Source organism: Hetaerina americana, unplaced genomic scaffold (genome assembly GCF_022747635.1).
Source record: "Hetaerina americana unplaced genomic scaffold, ioHetAmer1.1.p SCAF_4, whole genome shotgun sequence".
Taxonomy (NCBI): domain Eukaryota; kingdom Metazoa; phylum Arthropoda; class Insecta; order Odonata; family Calopterygidae; genus Hetaerina; species Hetaerina americana.
Window position 1 is genome coordinate 93,371,199 of NW_027286985.1, and position 20,979 is coordinate 93,392,177.

The 20,979-nt window shown below is 36.7% G+C and overlaps 1 protein-coding gene across 1 annotated transcript in view; it reads right to left on the bottom strand.

Annotated features, from left to right (window-relative positions):
* LOC139692511 (neprilysin-1-like) overlaps positions 1-20,979 on the bottom strand; it is a 170,420-nt gene that overhangs the window by 4,568 nt on the left and 144,873 nt on the right. The window contains exons 6-11 of the mRNA XM_071590731.1: positions 18,806-18,979; positions 15,983-16,206; positions 13,281-13,497; positions 9,681-9,863; positions 7,474-7,636; positions 3,200-3,319 (exon numbers count right to left, since the gene is read on the bottom strand). Coding sequence (XP_071446832.1) covers positions 3,200-3,319; positions 7,474-7,636; positions 9,681-9,863; positions 13,281-13,497; positions 15,983-16,206; positions 18,806-18,979 — 1,081 coding nt within the window. The remainder of the gene's footprint in view (positions 1-3,199; positions 3,320-7,473; positions 7,637-9,680; positions 9,864-13,280; positions 13,498-15,982; positions 16,207-18,805; positions 18,980-20,979) is intronic.

The window sequence follows — 20,979 nt, forward strand, 5'->3', positions numbered from 1 at the left end:
TGCCTCCATAGGATTTCTCCCAACAAACCCCTCTCCTCGCCCACCATACCAAGTACTTCCTTGTTTGTTTTCTTCTCTGTCCATTTTACCTTCTCCATTCTCCTCCACACCCACATCTCAAAAGCCTCCAGTCTACATGTACCCTCCTGCTTCAATGACCACGTTTCCGCGCCGTACATAGCTACGCTCCATATCAAAGGTTTACGAGTCTTTTCTTAACATCCTTACTCAATGTCCCCATCACCAACTCCCTCCTCCTAGTGAAAGCCTCTTTGCCTAGCGCAATTCTTCTCCTTATGCCCCTACTACTTTGACCGTGTTGGTCCAAAACACTACCGAGATACGTAAACTGTTCCACCTGCTCTAGTTTTTGCCCTCCTAGTTTAATGTTAAGCTTGGCCTTTTTCTTTCTATTAAATCGCATAACCTTTGTTTTATTAATATTGACTCTCATCCCATACCTGTCGCACTGAATTTCCAATTCAATAAGCAAGGCTTGCAGCCCCTTGGCTGACTGACAAACTAAAGGTTGGTCATCAGCAAACCTAACTGATTTTAAAAATTCCCTCCCCACTTTCATTCCTACCTCCAGTTCTTCCCATGCCTCTTTAATCATTTCCTCTGCATACAGGTTGAACAGCAACAGTGATAATGGGCAACCCTGCCTTACACCTCTTCCTAACACTGCCCAACCAGACTCCCTGTTCCCCACTCGCACCTGAGAAGTCTGAGACATGTACAGGTTGCGGATTAGCCTCCTTTCCCTCCAATCTATTCCTATTTTCTGCAATATACTCATTAGTTTTCCCAATTCACTTTATCGAACGCTTTTTTGAAATCTACGAAACAAGCAAATACCTCCTGGTTGTGTTCTATATTCCTTTCAATTAATAATCTCATTACTGCAATAGCATCGCGCGTACCTCTTCCCTTCCTAAACCCAAATTGATCATCCCCTAAGTAATCATTTGCCCTACTCTCTATCCTTTTGTTTATGATCCTGAGAACAACTTCAGCTGTGTGGGATATCAATATCTATAAATATATATATATATATATATATATATATATATATATATATATATATATATATATATAGATATTGATATTGATATCCCACGTAATATATATACATATATACGTATATATATCCCACGTAAATATATATATATATATATATATATATATATATATATATATATATATATATATATATATATAATATATATATATATATATATATAATACAAAAATTTAATGATGTTTTATGTTGTCATCGTAAATATATATATGGACACACACCCATGATTTGTGTAATACCATTAATTCAGTTAGCTGGAAATGAACCCAGAGTGGGCGTACATTCAATGTAACCAGGGGTTCATGTTATATTATATTTGAGGACCACCAGTATAATGACTGACAATTCTTAAAAAGTTTAATTTGTATTATTTTAATACTGTTAAAAAAGGCTTTATAATATGGGTCCAAATGAATGCATTGTATTGAAAATGCATTGTACTGAAAATGCAATAAGTAAACAATATGCGACATCCAGAAACTATCCTGCCATGCATTATTTTGAGAAAAAAGGCCTTACTAGAGCAGTAAGTAGGCCTTAGTCCCATTCGAGGCACTCCCCTTAGGAACTCAAACACTTATCCCAGCATCTCTTCTACTTTTCAAAACAATAAGCAAAGTCCTTGTATCTCATTTACCGACTGTCGGGAAGTCTCTATTTTTGTTTAACGGTCATAGCCATACACCCACGACTCATCTCCAGTCAACAACTTTTTTAGAATATCTGGGTCATCATTTTGTGGCTTGGAGCAAGTCCGCTGCAACTGCAGGATGAAATTCTTGGTATTGACAAGTTAAAAGAAAATGCCAGGAGGTATCTGATGACTGTTCCAGAAAAGGACTTTGCTGATTGTTTTGAAAAGTGGAAGACATGTTGGGATAAGTGTGTGAGGTCCCAAGGGGAGTACTTCAATGGACATTGAGGCCTATTTGCTCTTGCTAGGCTATTTTTCTAAAAATATTGCATGCGTGGATCCTTACCCAACAAATATCGGATGATATTTATTAGCATCGTAGACGTCTTCAAAATCATTGGTAAATCCAGTTATAAAACCTAATATAGGATGATGAGTTTTGGTAACTATACATGAAATCTGATGATCAAAAGACTGATGTCTTTCTGAGATGAGATCTGATGATCAATAATAACTGATCGATAAGAGCTCCTAAATCTCTATATGACTAATGTCCTTGGAATAGTTGACCATTAAAAGAAGTGATAGGTGAGTTCTTATAATGAAAGGAGATGTTCATCACATTTTTTTATACTTAGGGACTTATAATTTTGAAAACACCAGTGAGGGATTCTCAAAAGAAAATCATCATGATATTGGCAGTCATGTGAATTCTGCACCACATTTAATATATATTTTTATACCATCAACTATTCTGAAAAAGGTAAAGGCTACAACATTCGAGGACTACAGAAGAATAAGTTTGATTTCCCACACAGCTACAGATATAATTTCCATAGTTTTAAAAAGACAAAATTTATATATTTTTTTACTTAGCTCTCTTGCCAGGTTGTGTTATTTCATGCATGTATCCACAGGAATTCCAAAAATACCAAAGTGGCCTGTCATATGATGTCCTATTGGACCAACTCTTAGAGTTTAAAAAGTACCTTTAAAATTGCATTATAGTTAAAGGTGCATGAGGAATGCAGTCTGGATATTTTGCATGAAATATATAGACTATACTTATAAAATTGCATTGAAGATTTTTCATCAAGTGTGACTAATGACATTCTATATTTCTGGCAAGGCCAAAATTGTGTCACAACTATATGTTATCCGAATTAAAACTCTTAGAGTAATCAAAATGATTAAAATTACTGAGCTACATATATGGAAATCAATAAAAATTTGAGCCCAGCATTTGTTTTCATGGAGTAATTTTTTTCATTAAAAGGTAAATAGGTACGTATGAAATATCTGGAAGTTGATCTCTCCAAAATATTCAGTGACATTGTGTGGCGTTTCCAATACCATAATGGGTTAAATGTGAAAGAAAGCAGCTGTAAATATGAATTAATTATGTGAAAAGTACTACTTTGATTTGTCACCAGCTTAAGATTGTATTTTTTACATGAATTAACTAGTAAATTAACAAGTAAAACCTTTGTCATCAAAACCATGGGTGATTTCATGTCCTATGACGACACCTATTCCTCCATAGTTGAGAGACTTTGGAAAATGTTGACTGTAGAAGAGAGGTTGTAGGATGCCAGCAGGAAAGACTGCAAGAGACGGAAATGTGTTTCTTTTTTATTCCATAACAAATAGAGGAATATTCTAACATGTTCAAAAACAAGGAGTCTTGAATGTATTAGCAGGATATCATACAGTGATGATGAAGAACTTAGGCAATAAACACAAAGAAAAATATTATTTGGTCTAATGGAGGAAAATTTTTGTGAAACTATAAAAAAATAAAAATCCTAGTACAGGTTTACATGATAGCATTTCTTCCTTAATAATATATTCTCAACATTTCTAAACTATTATGAAGAATCAACTTGTAAAAAATGCATTTAATAAAATAATACTAGTTGAAGCTGGGGCAGTATAAGCTTTCCATCATGAATAACATCAAGAGTAGAACAAAAACTGAATAATCAGTCAGCTAATGATTACTTATGGCTATTGAGTTACAATACAAGTTCCATCTATTGTGGCTGCAAAGGAGTCATACCCAAGTGGGAAAGCCATTTTAAGTGATGGTGTCACTTCAAAAACAATATTGATGAACCTCAATTACTTCTCCTTCAGAATTGCATTGTGTGCAAATATGATAACGAATGTCATAAAATACTGAAATTAATGGAATGAATTGAATGATTTGTGAAATTCTCATGAATACTATGTATGTATAAGCAGGAGAGGACTGTAGCTGTTAAATAGAGGTAGGAATGTACAGACAAGTTAAAGCAAAGAGAAGCTAGAAAGCATAAAGCAGGGGATAGAAGAAATATGGATATACTAGAGCTATATTGGGGTAACTGGAATAATAATGTGGATTATTTAAGCAAGAGCCAGGTGGGGTGGCAGTATTATTAGACAAAAAGGTAGAAAGAAAATTGCAATCCTAGAGCTGGTGAGTTATAGAACATTATTAATGAGAGATGAAATCAGAACCAGCAAACTTTGCTGTTATTGAAGTTAACATACTGACAAGTAATCATTGGAAGGAAAAGAGATTGAAGGCCTGATCAACTACATGAAATGATTGTGAGTTACTGGAAGAAGAAAAAACTTGATTGTAATGAGAGACTGGAATGATGTGGCATGTGGAGGGAGAGATAGGGGAGTATGCTTCTGAAAAAATAATGATACATAGTTTTAGTCAAAGCATAATAAGTTCACACAAATCCAGGATAATATAGATGCAGCTTGTATTTTAGATTTCATGGTGTATTATGTTTTTAGAAGAAATTATATTAATTTTAGAAGAAATTATAATAATATTATGAATTTATGAAGAAAAACAAGAAGAGAGCAATGAGAGTGTAATTTTAAAGTTTACCTGGAGAGAAAAACAGACTTGTCAGAAATAATTTGAATTGATTCTGAGCAAGGACATTGGGAGTGGCGCAATAAAGGATGAGAGGGGGTACCTTAGCAAAAGCATATTTCACAAAAGCCACAAATGAAACAATAGGAATAATAAATAGGCAAAATTAAAAAGCCATGGGGGTTTCAGGTAAAGGTGACTAGGGGGAGAAAATGTAAAAATATGATGCCACACCTGGAAAAAGAATGGACTAATTAAAAAGTTTCGAAATTAATTGGACAAAAGAACAACAGTGGAACAAGCTCCATTAAGGCATGGAGAATTCATGAGAACTGAGAGAAATAGAGGTGCTTGTTTAGGAAAGAGAAAGAACTGTGTGGACGCAAGAAAGGAAAACCTTTTAGGAATATGTACTCTCAGAGAAAAGCTAAAAAAATATTAATCAACCCAGAAAAGATCCAAGAGATATGTAAATAATGTGCAAAGGAACAACATGGTAAAGGTATTTGGCAAAAATCTTTAGACATAAAAATATGATATGGATGCGGAGAGCTTAGGTTCTGATATACTTGAATACAAGATAAATATGGCATTCAAGGATATGAAATAAAACAGGACAAGGGGGACAGATGACATCAGTCCAGAATTACTTGAGGTTTGGGATGGGCTTTTCAATGTTTCACAAGTTTTCATAAGCTTATTTGTAGTTCAGATAGGCCAAGAGTTTTAAAAGGCTCATTTGTAACTTTTAAGGGGAGGAGTTTTGTCAGAACAGGCTATTCAGGTGGGAAATACATCTGCCTGCTAATCCAAAGGTCATGGGTTTAAATCCCACCTTGGGAATGAGTATTGTGTCAATTCTGGTGGTTCAGTCCCTGGGAAGTGTGACAATGAACCAAAGGCTTATGGGGATCCCAAAGAGGTGCACTGACCTCCAGAGGTGCCCGGAGATATTAAAAAAGTTATCCTAGAAAAATATTTATTCTTCTCATAAAAATAACAGGATAAGGCTGTAAATAAGAACAACACGTATTATTTCAATAGCAGCAAAGAGAGCTCCTTGGAATCATTGGCAAAAGAATGGAGAAGATGGCAAATGATTAATCAGGGGATGGTCAGGTTGGATTTTGAAAGGGGAGGGATACACATTCTATCATAGTGATAATGATCGAATTGATATAAACAAAGGAAGAATGCAATAAGTTTTGCTGAATTTGTTTGCCCCACAAATATCAAGGAGGTTTTCAATAGGGTAGATAAGAAATGTGTGGAACAAAGATAGGGAACAATTGATCAAATTGAGGTGGAAGACAGTGGTGGACTGGAAGAAAGAGGGAGTTATCTAAAAACTGTTCATGTATCAAATTTCACAATTAAGGCGTTGGGTGATGAATCAGGAGGGCAATGACAGGGTTGCCCATTACTACCCTGTATTTCGGCATAGATATTTTTAGATTAGAGGAAAGATGGGCATGGGGACTAGAGGAGGGAATGAAAATTGATGGGCACTGGAAAAGTCAGATTTGTGGATTATCAAGCATTAGTTAGACAGTCTGCCAAAGATTTACAATCATTGTGGAGTACATTACAGAACCAGTGTGACATGACCATAGATGAGAATCAATTATGAGGGAGAAAGGAAATGTGATTATCAAGGAACAAAAAGGTAATGTTAAACAGGAAAGTTAGAGGGCATAAACTAGATCATGTAGAATATTTCACCTACATATTTAGGAATCTTTTAGATGAAAATGGACTTAGTAGTGAGGTCATTGAAAGAAAAAACTTGTTACAGTTAAGGAAGCTTTTGCAGAGGAGGATGAGTTGATGGCCAGGACCTTAAGTAAGGCTGTAAAGAAAATATGGTAAAAACTAGAAACAACTTTGAAATGAAGGACAATTATGTGTGGCTTTGAAATTAATCATCAAAATTTAAGGCTAAGATTAGGTCAGCAACTTTGGAGAAATGTTTGTAAAAAAGAATGGAAAAAATGAAGTGTTAAGTAAATTGTAATTAATTAAAGTGTAATTAAGTAAAGAAGTGCTGGGCATAACGGTACAGGAAGTGAGATAGTTGTTGGGAGAAATTAAAACAGGAATTGTGAATACAAGACATACTGTGTAGCAATGGAATGTGTAAGATTTTGATATAGTGGGAAGAATTTAGGGTTAAATGAGACCAAGGGAGAAAAATGTTAAGCATTTTGGATGGCAGAAGGTAGGTATAAAGTATCCATTATTAAAAATGTTAAGTTAAAATATGTAGCCCTGTGTTAGATGAAGCTTTCAGACATATCAAAACTTTTACCTTGCTCTAAAAAAAAATCTATCTTGATCAGCAGGCTACTGTTAAATAGCAATAGTTTTACAAAAAATAGAAATGCAGATCATCCAGGTGAAGAACTCTTTGATATGGTCAAGAAAGAAGAATTTAATGGTGGAATAAAAGGATAGGATTAATTGGTAAATTCATGAGCATGTTAAATTAGCTTTCATGAGCATGTTAAATTGGCAAAAGATAGGCATTTAAGTGAATAAACTTCTCCATTTGACCAAACGAAGTTGAAATATAAGAGAACTACCGACCATATTTATATCAATCAGTAAACTCATCAATGGTAATTAAAATAATGATTTAAATAATGAGAAAACATTTACAAATCGGCTTTTGCATTTAAAATGTCACTGCATATTTTTTTCCCTCTCATCCTGTGCCAAGAGTGAATAATTAATTTTATTATTATCAAAATTGTTAATTAATTTGAGTGCAGCATAGAAAAATATTATAGCGATATGAATATTATATAAATAGGTATATTATGCTTTTGCAAGATTTTTCAAAATTCCAAAGTGCAATAAAATTAAATGAGTGAATCTTACCAATGTCATTTTTGTTAGGATTGTAAAAGGCATTCACAACAGCTGGTTCTGTTGACCACTTGTCCTTGTTGACTGGCTGACGTAGCTTTTCCAAGTTCTGAGAAGCATCAAACTTGAGAACACTTAATATGTTCTCAATAAAACAATCTTCAGTGATGTTCAACTGAAATTTGCAATTTAAATGAGTCAATTAGTCTTGTAAATCATGAAATGCCCATAAAGAGCTAAACTTGCCTTCACAAGCAAAATAATGATATGTGTACAATGCATCACGCCAAATCCTAGCAGTTCTGGCATATAGAGTTCTGATATTTGACTTTTCTCTAGCAATTAAGTATTTGTCGTATTTATCTTTCAAATTTAGGTCTCATCGATAAAGATTCATACTTTCTAATATTCCTCCTCATATCATGCTACATAGAATACCTTTTGCTCCATTTTGGGTGAGTATAATGTGGATAGCCTCTAATTATGATATTTGATGAGAGTGAAACCAAATATTTTTGCAAATTTGGTGAAAAACTTCGAGCAGAAGTATAGCATGATGATCATTTGGAGATGTATCTAGTGCAAGCAAGAGACTAAAGTTGAGTTCATCTTGATGAAAGACACTTTCTGCAAAAGTGTTAATTTGCATTTGAGAGCAGAAAAAAAAACAAAGAACAAGGTTGAGGATGAGGAGCACACCTCACATGGATTTTGTTGGCAAAGATGAACTGAATATGTTTCAAATTGCAATAGCAGGTATAAATGAACTGAGCATGTTTCAAATTGAAAGCTTCTGTTGATGCCATACTGGAGTCAAATTAAGGAAACGTGTGTGTGTGCATGTGTGTGTGTGTGTTTATAGATATATATATATATATATATATATATATATATATATATATATATATATATATATATATATATATATATATATGTGTGTGTGTGTGTGTGTGTGTGTGTGTGTGTGTGTGTGTGTGTATATTTATTCATATATACACACACATATAATATATATATCTTTATATATATATATATATATATATATATATATATATATATATATATATATATATATATATATATATATATATATATATATATATTTACGATGATAATATAAAACATCATTAAATTTTTGTATAAAAACCTGTGAGAAGAAAAACTATATGATCACTTTTTATTGAACACCCTTGATCATGTCTGATATTATGGCCTCTACAGTTAGAATCTTCAGTCTATATTTCACTTTCAAAATCTTTGTACAGATCAGTGCAAAGATTTCAATCAATATCAATAACAATTTTGCTAATTTTATTTGCAGAACTATCCACAAAACTCCTTTTAAGAAAGGAAATGTAAAATTAGTGTGTATGCCTTGACAAATTGACTTTAGACTTCAGGACAGAGAACATTATCTCATTTACTTGAGGCAAAATTTTAGGAATGCATTGGGCTATTTTAATTTTAATGCATTGAATTATTTATGAGAGAGCTCTAAAGAGTTCTGAAGATGGGTTGCTTTGAAATAGACCTATATAATGTTGGGCAGAAACAGGTGTGGCTGTCCTTCAATCTCCAAAGACCAAGTCCTGTGTACTCATATAACTGAGAGATACTGACTAATGTTAATTCACATGTAGGGCTCACTGAATTGGCCTGGTCAGACTTTTGACTAATTGACAACGCATATGACAGCTGAAACTGCTCAGATAGTCAATGAGGCTTCACTTCAATAATGTTACCCTCCTGTAAGCTATTGAAAATCTATGGAACCATCTGTTAAAAATGTGTCATTTGTTTAATTATGCCAGTATAGTGCTGGGAAGAAAGCTTTTTAGTAGAGTTCCAGCATACCTGATTAGGTTAAATTATTTGTGAGGCTTGGAAAAAATCACATCAATTTGCCCTATACAACCTTATCACCCTGGCTACATCACTGGATCTATATGTGAAATACCTTTGGGTTATAACTCCTAATTCCAGCACAGAACTTATTTCTTCTATTGGACAGTGAACCTGGTCTTCTTATCATGAGGTACTCTACTTATCATTCTTCACTAAAATTTCCAAAAGATCAACCAGATTAGGATAGAACTTCAAAATTACCTTGTGCTGAGTCTCAAAGGAAGAAAGTCCATTGCTGTTCCGCAATAAGTAAAGTTAGTTTTTAGCAAATGCTCTGAGGCAGGAAAATGGTAACTGGCTGAAGGCATGCTCACCGCTTCATACTCATGGGATAACTCCTGTGATCGTGTCAGCATCTCAGGGTATCCAATTCTCTCATTTATGGCATCTGCCTTCTCTTTTGCCACGCCCCTTGTCTCGTCATCCATCCACTCATTCTCAGCGAGAAGGTCATTGAAAGCATCTCTGATGGTGCGGATCATCTCCAGTGCTGTCTCCTATATGTGAAGTGACAAAATGAAAGTCAATAACATGCACTGGCACTACACTATATAGTCTATACTATATAATCGGAATGAATTATGCTCTTGTTGTGAAAGATTCCACTGCATATACATACATGAACACATATATAAGCCATAAACACAGTAATCAACCTGAAGGTCGGTTTGGTAGGTGATGGTAGTGTTCATCCAGTGCAAACCCTGATGGGGTATGAAATTCACACATCAGGGTAGGGGGGCCAGTTCCTTTCCCAGTGGTTATGGTCTCCCAGGAAGATTTGGTACCCAAAAAATCACACAGCTGGGGTGGAGCTGAGGGTGTCCAGAGAGGCTTCCTCAAAAATCAAACCTGGGCCAGTAGTCCAGTATATATATATACACACATACATACTATATATATATACACATATATATATACTCACATACATATACACACACACACACATATATATATATATAAATAAATAAATATATATACATATATATATACACGCAAAAAATGTTTTGATAAATCAACGGTATCTTATTAATTATTATATCACTCTGTGGGCAGTCCTTTCCTGCGTTTCATTACGGCAATAAAACAAAGAAACAAGGAGTGGTTGGTCCTAAAGGAGAACTTTTCAGTTCCACCCTTCCTCTAATCTCTCCGAGCGTGAAATTGCCCCTGGGACGAGGTGCGCTGCGGGGTGTGCAGCTTGGCCGATTCGGGAACTCAGGTGCAAGGAGGAGGCGTATCCAGGAGTTTGACCAATGGGGGGGGGAACCGAGGAAGGGTGTAGTCAATTATAAAACACACAGCTGCGACGTGGAGATGCGCAGAGTGAGCGACTCAAAAGTAGCCCTCCCATTCCATGCATAAAAAAGGTCTCAACTTAAGAGTTAGGGTGCGCGAAGAGAAGCACCTGAAGGGGTAAAGAAAGCGAGATATAAGTATTTCTTTATAGTAGTAGTTTTGAGGGGAGGCGACCGACAGCTAAGGTCATTTGCGCCATAGGGGAAGGACAGGAAAGGATGAAGGGTGGAGAGAAACCCGGCGTCGGCATTAGCCTACTCTTTACGAAAGGCGCCAAGGGGTCCGCGGCTTAACGTCCCATCCGACGGACGGCGTACTCACTCAAAGTGCCCTCCACAAAGCACCTCAAGTAGGGATCGAGATACCTCTGAAAAATATTCAACACCGCCGGGATTTGAACCCGCGCCCTCAGGGTGGGAAGCCAGTACGTTAGCCCCCGCACCATCTCGATCCCCCGTATTTCTTTATAATCAGTGGTGTGGCTCTTGGGTTAGGAGGTGTAGTGGAAAATTTGAGACGTTATTTTGAAGGTAAATGTAGAAAATTGACTGATTTTAGAGTAAGACAAACGACGAGGTATTAATCATGGTGGAGGAAATGAGCGGCAGGGGAAAATTCGAAGAAGTCGGAAAAGACGAGCGCAGGATTTACGTGTGGTGAGGTAGTGGGGTGCATACAAGAAGCTACGATGGGGAGGAGGGCAAGGGTGGACACTTGGATTTGCCAAAATTAGAGTAGACATTATGAAGGAGGGCGTGGTGGATTAGATAAGAGTGATTTGCACATGAGTCAACGCGTGGTAGTTTTCGGGGCTCGTTCCCCCACTTGACTCTCTTAGGTGGGTTGGGAAAACGACGGCGGAATTGTTGGGAAGACGGTGGATTCGTGAGTCGGTCCCTCGGAAAGGTCAAGTGATGATTGTGATAAAAGGTTTGCTTAAAGAAATTCTAAACATGGAAATGACGTGTTAGGCAGGTACTTCGTGCACCACACCTTCGAGCTAATTCAGTAACAAAATGTTCCCCTTTTGCGTATTTTTAAATGATGGTAACAATCAATGCCACATCCAGCAGAATTTCTTTCAAGATTTCAAAAATAATGAACGTCAATATATTAAGTATAAAAATAACGAAGGGTTATAATTGTTTGGGTGAAGTTAGGGAGACTTTTCTTTAAAATTTCAATCAAAAATTGATATGAACACAAGGCCAACGTCTGCTAAATATTAGCTTGATTTATGACGAACGTTAGATGCGCTATTCATGGGAGGAAGGGCCGTTATTTATGATTTCCTCCAATTCTGCAGGTGCAAGTAATTCTAATTCCATAACTTCCAGAATAACATTTTTTGGCAAATAATATGTAAAAGGCGAGTGTAATAGCTTCCGATTTCATAAAACTTAATACAATATAGTTTAAATTATATTAAAATTCTAAATTGGGGCTAAAAAGAAAGCATACCTAGTCGACTATATGCAGGTTATCTCCAAATTGCCAACCGATGTATGTATCACTAAAAAGGTTAAAAATAAAAAAAAATGTCGAGAAAACTTGATGGTTGCTGAGGCCACATGGCCACAAGATGCTGTGATCCTCAGTCTGCATATTTGTCAAGAATTTATATAAATAAAACAAGCAACAAGAATTGACGGAATAAATATAGGCATTTAAAAAATTTAAGAAGATGTGTAGTAAGTTCAAACTACTGTTATCCTTTTAAAATATGTGATAGTTCAAAATCGATGCGAAAAAAATCGAGTAATTGGAGAAAAAATCCTTGATCATACATGCCAAAAGGATAATACTAAACCTTAAAAAACAATTACACTGCATTCGATAGAAATTGGATCACACTTTTCGCAGTCTTCGATCACTTTCAATAAATAAAATTACAACTCTACAGCATTTCAAGGATGTTTAGTGAGAATTACGAACGAGGATATCCGGATACAACACTACGCCCTTTTCTACCCAGAAGTAGGTTATGACAGATTATGGTGCATTTCTTCTATACAATACTCCGCTAGCCGGGTGGAGAGTATTAGGGCGCCAGCTATATATACGTATAGACTTATTAGTTCATACATGCATGTGGATTAACATATGCTTATATTAAGAAACACAATAAAATATCATGCAACAATTTAAGTTCGTCTAAATCGTTAATTAATAATTTTTAAAGAAAAGTGTTCGGATTTTTGGGTTCGATTTCCATATAACTGTGCATACTTCGTCGCATTTCTTATGCATTGCATGTAGAGCCGGGTTTTAGCTCTCGCGGAAGCCATATGTCGCGTGAAATTCCTTCGTGCTAGGAGGAACGAGCTACTTATTTTAGACAAACTGAGAATCATCGGGAGTTTCTGGTGCCCAGAAAGTCCAACTTCATGAGTTTATTTGGGTGTCCAGAGGCGTGACCTTGACCTTTTAAACACGTGGAGCCACCAGGTGGTATCCCAACGCTCTGCTCTTCTATGTGCTCATCAGTCTTCCCTTGGGACACTCTTCGTAACAATAATTTCTCATGTACTGCATCCCCCAAAAGGAAATTGCCAAGGTATATTGCGGGGGAGGCCCTATCCGACAGAGCAAGGAGGAGCCGATGCGGCACGGACCTTGCTCTCGTGGTTGAAGTTGTCCCGGATGAAGAGCGCTCCCACCGCCATGCCCATCTTCTTGTTGGTCCAGTCCACGCACTGGCTCCACCGGTTCCTCTCCGCCAGGATGCCCAACAGGATCTTTCGGAACTCCACGCGCCTCGTCTGGTACTCGTCTAACATGTGCGGCATCAGGCTCATGACGAAGCGCCACAGCGAGTAGTTGTACACCACCCTGCAAAAAGGGAAACAAGAGGGCATCACCTCTGATACTTGGACCGCTCGTTGAATCTACTGCGGCAATGATTCCGCTTTCTCCGTATTTTCCACTACCTCTCTTTCACGGATTTAGAGCTTCCGCCGCACACACGTGGGTAGTTGCATTTACAGATTTGGGCTTGCGTAGGAAGCGCATTCGATCAATGGCGCGCACTTACGCCAATGATACATGGCTGCAATACCATGATTGCAAGTTCTCACCTCTGTTTGGGCAAAGATTCTTACCACCGTTTTATACGCACATTATTTATTATGCATTTTAAATGTTTAGTATGTTACTAGCTTCATGTGCAATGGATAAGTGGCACAAGTTTCACTGATTTGACTCCAATATTGCGTCAGTGACAGCCGTTGTAAGTTGAAACATGTTTAGTTCGCCCTCTTCTACGAATCACGCTTTTACATGGAGCTATTTCTTTGCGTTGGGCAACAGGTAAAGGAAACATTGGGAAAGATATGGCAAACTGCGTTTAGTTGCTGAAGGAAAATACTTCAAAACCATTATACTACCATTCCTTCTCAAATTGCAAAAGTGGGGCATGTCGATAATTTTTGTAATATCGTCGCTTCCAGTGTAGAATAATTTTAGGGCTTTAAAATAAAGATTGCTCAACAGGGAGCAACTTAAGATTTTTTGGGAGATAAAAAACGAGGATTCATAGCGATATTTGTTTGCCTTAACTCACTTTAAGCAACCACAGTAAGGTCTTAAGGCGTTCATCTTAGCAAATTTACATGACCCAAAGAGTACACGTCAAAATTCACCACAGTTTACCAAATAGTCTTAAACAAAGACTATGAGCTCTTGTTTTTGATTTAGCACAACTTTGGGAGAAAATATTTTTAAGTCTTGGCAATTTGATCAATATGCACTAGTAACATTTCAATATCTTGGGCTGTCTCTTTCATATTTTCTTAATCAAATCTATCAAAAATATTCTTTTCTGTTGAAAAAGAGATAAGATGTAAAAAAGGTTGAAAACAACCTATAATTTTTTTATTGGAAACTCTTTTCCGTCTTTCGAAATTCTCTTAATAATAAACAAAATTTGAACAGTGGATTTCCTATTTTTACCGCGGTCACAAATAGGTACGTGCTGACTATCTAAAGACGACAGTCGTGAAATAAATATTAGATCTCTAGGGTTGAACAATGGCAAAAGAGATCACTGAATAATGTATGAAATCCTTAGCGTGGTACGATTACCGCTATTAATAGGAGAGGGGGATGCATTGTACTTACGTGGTTTCCACGGAGTCTTAATGACGCATAAGGCGTTAGCTGCGCCGCAATTTATGACACGGAGGTACATGCATTAGCGGCGGTTTCGCTAACGGGGTGCTCCGATGAATGTAAATCAACCGGCGTCATATTTATCGCCTATGTGCGACGCGCGCGTTGGCGATAACCTGCAAACCCGCCGCTAGGTGGTTGTACCTCCCCGCTCACGTAAGATGAAAAATTGTATCGCATAAGTCAAGAATAATGAATTAGTCGGAGATGAAGAAAAAATAACACCTTTAGCCCACAAACCTCGCGTGCAGTGAATTCAATTCAAACTCCTTTGAAACAAAAACAGCATCTTTCATTTAACCGCGGCGCAATCTTATATTATTCAGCACACATTTTTATGAGGAGAGCTGTGAAGTTACTTGAGATTGCTCGTGGTTTTGATCCGGGAATAAAAACAATCTACCTATTTTGTGTAAGCATTAATGTGATTTAGATATCCTTGGAAATATTCATAAATAAAGAATATAAAAATGAGTAAGTAATCACTATCAATTTTTCGAGTACTTATTAGAGACGGAAACCAACTGCAAATTTTGTTTCAAAAATTGAGTGAAATTAAGATGAAATCGGGGAACAACGTGACCCACATAGCATGTAAGTCAAGTAAGTTGCCTAACTACTAGGATACAAGGGGTAGCTAACACACAGCCAGGTAGTGGCGTTGGGAGTTGATTGGAGTTCCTGCAGATATTATCAACATAATTGTGACTACGCTATTATATAAATGTATGACATCCCATTTTTGTTAATAATAAAGCTTCTAGTCTGATTTATACATAAAAATGGACGATGAGTCTTGACTGCAATCAATTTGCTACTTCTCAGCGGACTCTAGCGCGCTATGGACATTGAAAATATCTCTCCTCTTCGCCTCATCTTCCTCTGTAAGCGTTTAATTTGATCCACTCCCAAATGAGGTAGTAGAATTTGGCTTGGTTAGAATAAGTCACAGCAGAGAAAAACTTTCATTAACATTTTTTTAAATCCTCCGTGGAAGACTTTGACTTGGTTGGGGAGAAAATTGCAATATGAGTGCATTTCATTTTCATCGGCTGTTTTTGCTAAACATTCTTAAACATAATCCATGTGATAACTGGATAAAAAATCTTCATCGGGAGTGGTTTGAAAAGCCACGGTTTCTTCTTACCTCCTGTCCGTTTCCTTGATGATGCGACCCATTTGGCGAAAGTAGGGCATCGCGTAGGCCACGACCGGTTCGGAAGCGTCCAGTTTAGGCGCTGACGAGTGAGAAAGCACCACGGAGAGATAGGTGAGCCAATCCACTTCCGGCACCTCCTCCTGGAGCTGTGCCAAGGTCAGCTTGCGGTAAATGGCGCTCGTGTCGTGACGGTCCGCCTCGGGGGTGGACGCCTGAAGGAATCAAAAGTTATCACTTCAAACCAAGTTTGCATACCACGATTCTCTGAACCTTAATAAGCAAATGAGTACTTAGGAGATGATTAGAAATAGGGGCTTAAAAAAGGAACGGTTCGCGTCAGGTCATTTAAATAATGAGGTCACCATGGTTGAAGGGAATAGAGTATAACCAGGGTGTACGAGTATTTGTATGCTTCGTGGGCCATGAAAAAGCGTTCGAAATACTAAACTTGTCACAATTAATGAACACTTTGCAGAAGAAAGGAGTAAACCAGAGAGACTGACTAATTACCCGTAACCTGTATGTGTCTCAGGCTATACAGTTACGGATAGCGACTAGAGCATCGAAATGGGGTGGTAATAGTCAGGGGAGTTAGACTGGGATGTCCGTTATCACCCGTGTTTTCGATATTTTTGCGGAATGGAAAGAATGGGGAAGGCTTGGAAGAAGGACTAAAAGTAAATGAGGAAATTTTCGAATAGGTTATGGACATACGGATGATCAAGAGTTAGATAGCCAGTCAATTAAGGGTCTGCAATCATTGCTTGGGGACTTGCGGAGTCAATGCCGTGTATATGAGATGACAATCAATCATAATAAAACTGAGATAAAGAGATTATTAACATATAAAGTGGCTAAGATAAACATAAAAGTTGGGAAACATAATCAGAACATTTAGAAGAAAGAATGCGCCTGCTTGAAGAATGTTTGGACGAGTGTGATCGGAATGGTGGTGGAACCATTAGAAGAAGAAGGAAGGCATTAGGTAAAGAAGAGTTTTCAAATTTCGTGGAATTCGATGATAGAAACGCTCTATAATTATAGTCAGGCAGAGATGCCGATAGATTTAATGGAAAACGTCAAAGAAAGACTTGTGAAAACTTAAATATCAATTTTAGTTTTGTATGACCCAGAAACTAGGTCAAGGCTAGAGGATTTGTGTAGATTTGAACCTTACGAGATGAAGGTGGGAGGCGAATGGAGGAAAGAAAATGGACGAAAGGAAAAAAAAGAGCAAACCAAAAGAAGGTTTAAGCATGGTTGGGAAGTGGGAGACGGCTGTTGAGTGAAATCCTAAGAAGGCAGGACAAGTGGGTGGAAGATTTTCTTAGACGTAATGAGATACTAAATACACGTATGGAGAGTAGAGTGCTTGGATATAGAGATGAAAAGAGGAAACAAATTGAAGTAAGGAAAATAAAAATTATGAAGAGCTAAAAAATGAGTTATTCTAATATATGATATAATATTATTTTAGACATCGGAGAACAGTAGCGCATAGTTTCGGGGCTCATAAAATACCAACCCTAAGCCGATAGAGTCCACTTGTTACAATATTTCTGAAATAGGGCGAGTTGTAGCCATATGGCTTTCGTGGTCTCCAACTTACTGAGAAGGGCGAACGCAAGAGGTAAATCGTGACTTGTAAGAGAAGAATCTTTACTTTGATATTGAAGTAATAAAATAGGCTTCATTTTTTTGTAATGCCCAAATATATACTAACATGAAAACGGTCCAGTTTATGTTTTTCATTCATTACTTGTTTAACTTCCCGAAAGATAATAATTTAAAATGGGATAGCTATTAAAATATAAAAATAAAGCAACGAAAATTACTCTATCACTGCGTCCGAGTGTACGGCACGGTATCAAGATTTACATTTTCATCATTTTTAAGTGTTTTCGTTCTCTTACTGGATATTTTTACCTCAAGAGCTATGACTTCATTGAATTATTTAAACAATGGGATCCATCGTCTAATAACTCCTGAAAAATAGGAACGGTGACAACATTGGGGAAGGAGCAGTTTGTTTTATTGCGTTTTTTTCGTCTAGATTTATTCCGTTTCTTAACGCCGTAATCATCTACATTTTTGCTTTACTTCCAATTTTGCATTTTTTGAAATTTCATGACCAAAGAAGCGTTTGACTTCGGCTATTTTCCAGATAAACACACGCGAATAAATGCATTTGATGTTTTGAAAGAAGTTCTCAAATTCATTAAAATGTCACATTCATAGAAAAACCAATGGAAAAATAATTATAAAGCACAACTATCACATTAAAAACTAAAATTTGCAGTATTTGGTATAATATTCCAAGCTTAAAATGGAAACCATATTTTGAGCATAGTTGCAGTGAGTATATTTGAATTTGAAAAGATGCCTCGGTGGGTAAATATGATGAACCGAAGTTCCAAGTATCTGCGAAGTACTGATCTAGAACGAACTTATTGTTTGGTAATCATACAACTGGGAGGATCAAAGGTGTGAATCACGTTTTCTTTTCAGGATCTAAGCAAACTAGGACTCTTGAATGAGCTAGCAGACCTCATGTTTTATATTGTTTGATAGCAGCATTTAGCTGCTAAAATTATATTTTCCTTCATAATTAATTCATCTTATATTTCAACTTTTTGTTCACTGTTGTATGGATTGAGTTACTGCGGGATTCCTTTATTTTAATCAGATATATTTTCCATGGTTATTGAGAGACAGAATAAACAGTCCTTTCCGAGTGATGTGAGCGTACAGATTCTCAGAAATAGTCGGTGGTCCACTGGGCTCCAACTGGACATCGAAACTTCGACTCACGTTCGCAAGCCTCTTCTCAAAGTCGATGACCTTCGCGAGTTCTTCTGACGCTGTGGTACGATTGGCTCCCAGGAGCACGGCAACCTCCGTCATGTATTTGTGGTACGCCTTGAGGGCACTGCTTGGCTTGAGGTAATAGTCCCGACTGGGAAGCGCCAGCTGCATCTGGTCAAGCTGTAACGATAGGGATAAAATCGTCATTCTTCCTCTTCAGTGAGAGCCTTAATCAACACGAGAAGGTTAAGAACAGAGTTTAATGAGATATCGTGAAATACAAGGGTTAATAAAAATACGGACATTTGTTATTCTCTTTTCAGAAATTATTCAGGCACAGGCTTTTAGAGACCCATGGTCAATTTGTGGTCCTCTGTGGTCAATGAATTAACTGAAATACCGTGACGGTCATTAAAAAAATTTTTTGAAACTCAATCCCACACACCATCAAGAATGTTGTATGGGATTGAGGGGTGTCCTTTGTAAGGAAGTGGATTTAATTCACTCTGACGCAAAAATAAAATCCCGATTGAATTAAATTTAAGACTCAAAAAATTAGTCTCCATTATACGAGAAAGTTCTATTAGGACTAGATAATTGGCCTACAGGGCCCCTTTCTCTGTATTTAAACTTCTCTCAAGGAAAAAACCGAGACCCTAAACTTGTTTGGCACTGGGTTGTTTTGAGGGGGTAGGTAAAAACGAGGTGATAAGTCAGAGAAAAAAGGAAAACACACACTCAGTCACGTGGGTGTGTTTGGGAAACAGTGACTCATGTGTACCTCAATCACACACAAAAAATGCAAAAATAAATAAAGGAAAGAGACTTACAACCACTAGATCACTAGGGTGTGTTAATGAATAACAGTGACTCTCGTGAATCGTATTCACACACGAACTAAGGGTTCGCAAGGATACTAGGGACCAGTTGATATCACACAGGAATGAAAATTAATTAAAAACAAAATTTAAAAAAAATCAAAAAGAAAGGACCCAAGCTCACGTTCGCCGTCACTCAATCACTCGGGTGTGTTAGACCATTGTGAAACGCATTCACTTACTCGCTCAGGGTTTATAAGGGTTCCTGCTTTGCCAGGAACTGTCAATCAAACAAAAAGTTAGAAGAAAATTGAAGGCTACTGTGCCTCTAATTTTTAATTAAATACCTAAGGATTTAAGAATAATAGAGTCAATAAATTCTGTAAAATGGAGAATAAAAGACTAGTTATTACATAGAAGGGACCAGAGCTTGGAACAAAATTTGAAAGAGAATATATGTAGCTGTATGATTGCTACTATCTTTTCTATCTATGACTATCTTTTTCTTCGTTTGGGTGGATCTGCTGTCAAGCCAGAACTGACTAGCTTAACAGGACCAGAATGAGTATGCCATTTATACTACTAATGTGTATGATAAAAATTGTCTGTATGTGTATTTTGTAAGGAAATCTTCTATTGCATATAATGAATAAAAATTGATTTAATAGTTTAAAGAAGTGATAGTGAGCATTCAATCAAGGAGCTTATTTTTATTAAGAAGAAATTCATAAGAAGGTCTCACAAGTTGAACTAATTCTTAATTGGAACGTTCTGATTGATTACAATTAAGTTTTAATATAAAACAAATCACCATATAATTAGTTTAACTATGGAAATAAAACTGGCAGTAGCTCAGGCAGAGGTAATAAATGTTTATTATTTCATTAGCAAAATTAATCTGAAAAATAATGTTAAAATGTCAGTAACTATTGAAAATATGGCGAGTAAGTATTTCACATTATCTTGTCCATTTAACTATTAAACCTTCGGATATTTTTCATTTACTTCACAGTAAACTTAGCTCATTAATGCTAATAACAATTAACTATTGTCATTCACTTGTTGTACGTCAAAACCCTTCGCCTCCACTCAAGTTTACATTCACGTAATTTACGCTTTAGAGTGGGCATAAAGAAAGCTGGAGGCGGTGGAAAGTGGGCCATTCCTATTGGGGAGGGGTTATTTATTCAAGGGTTGTGATTAAAGCGCTAGAAAAAAATCAAAAATTATTTCCTTGGGGATGGAATGCTTTTCAAATACATCTTTTTTCCTTTGCGATACCTTTTGATTTTCTCCAAAAAATATCTGGTGAAAAAAGTCCATTACAGAGATGAAACTCGAAGTGACAAATATTTGGGCCTT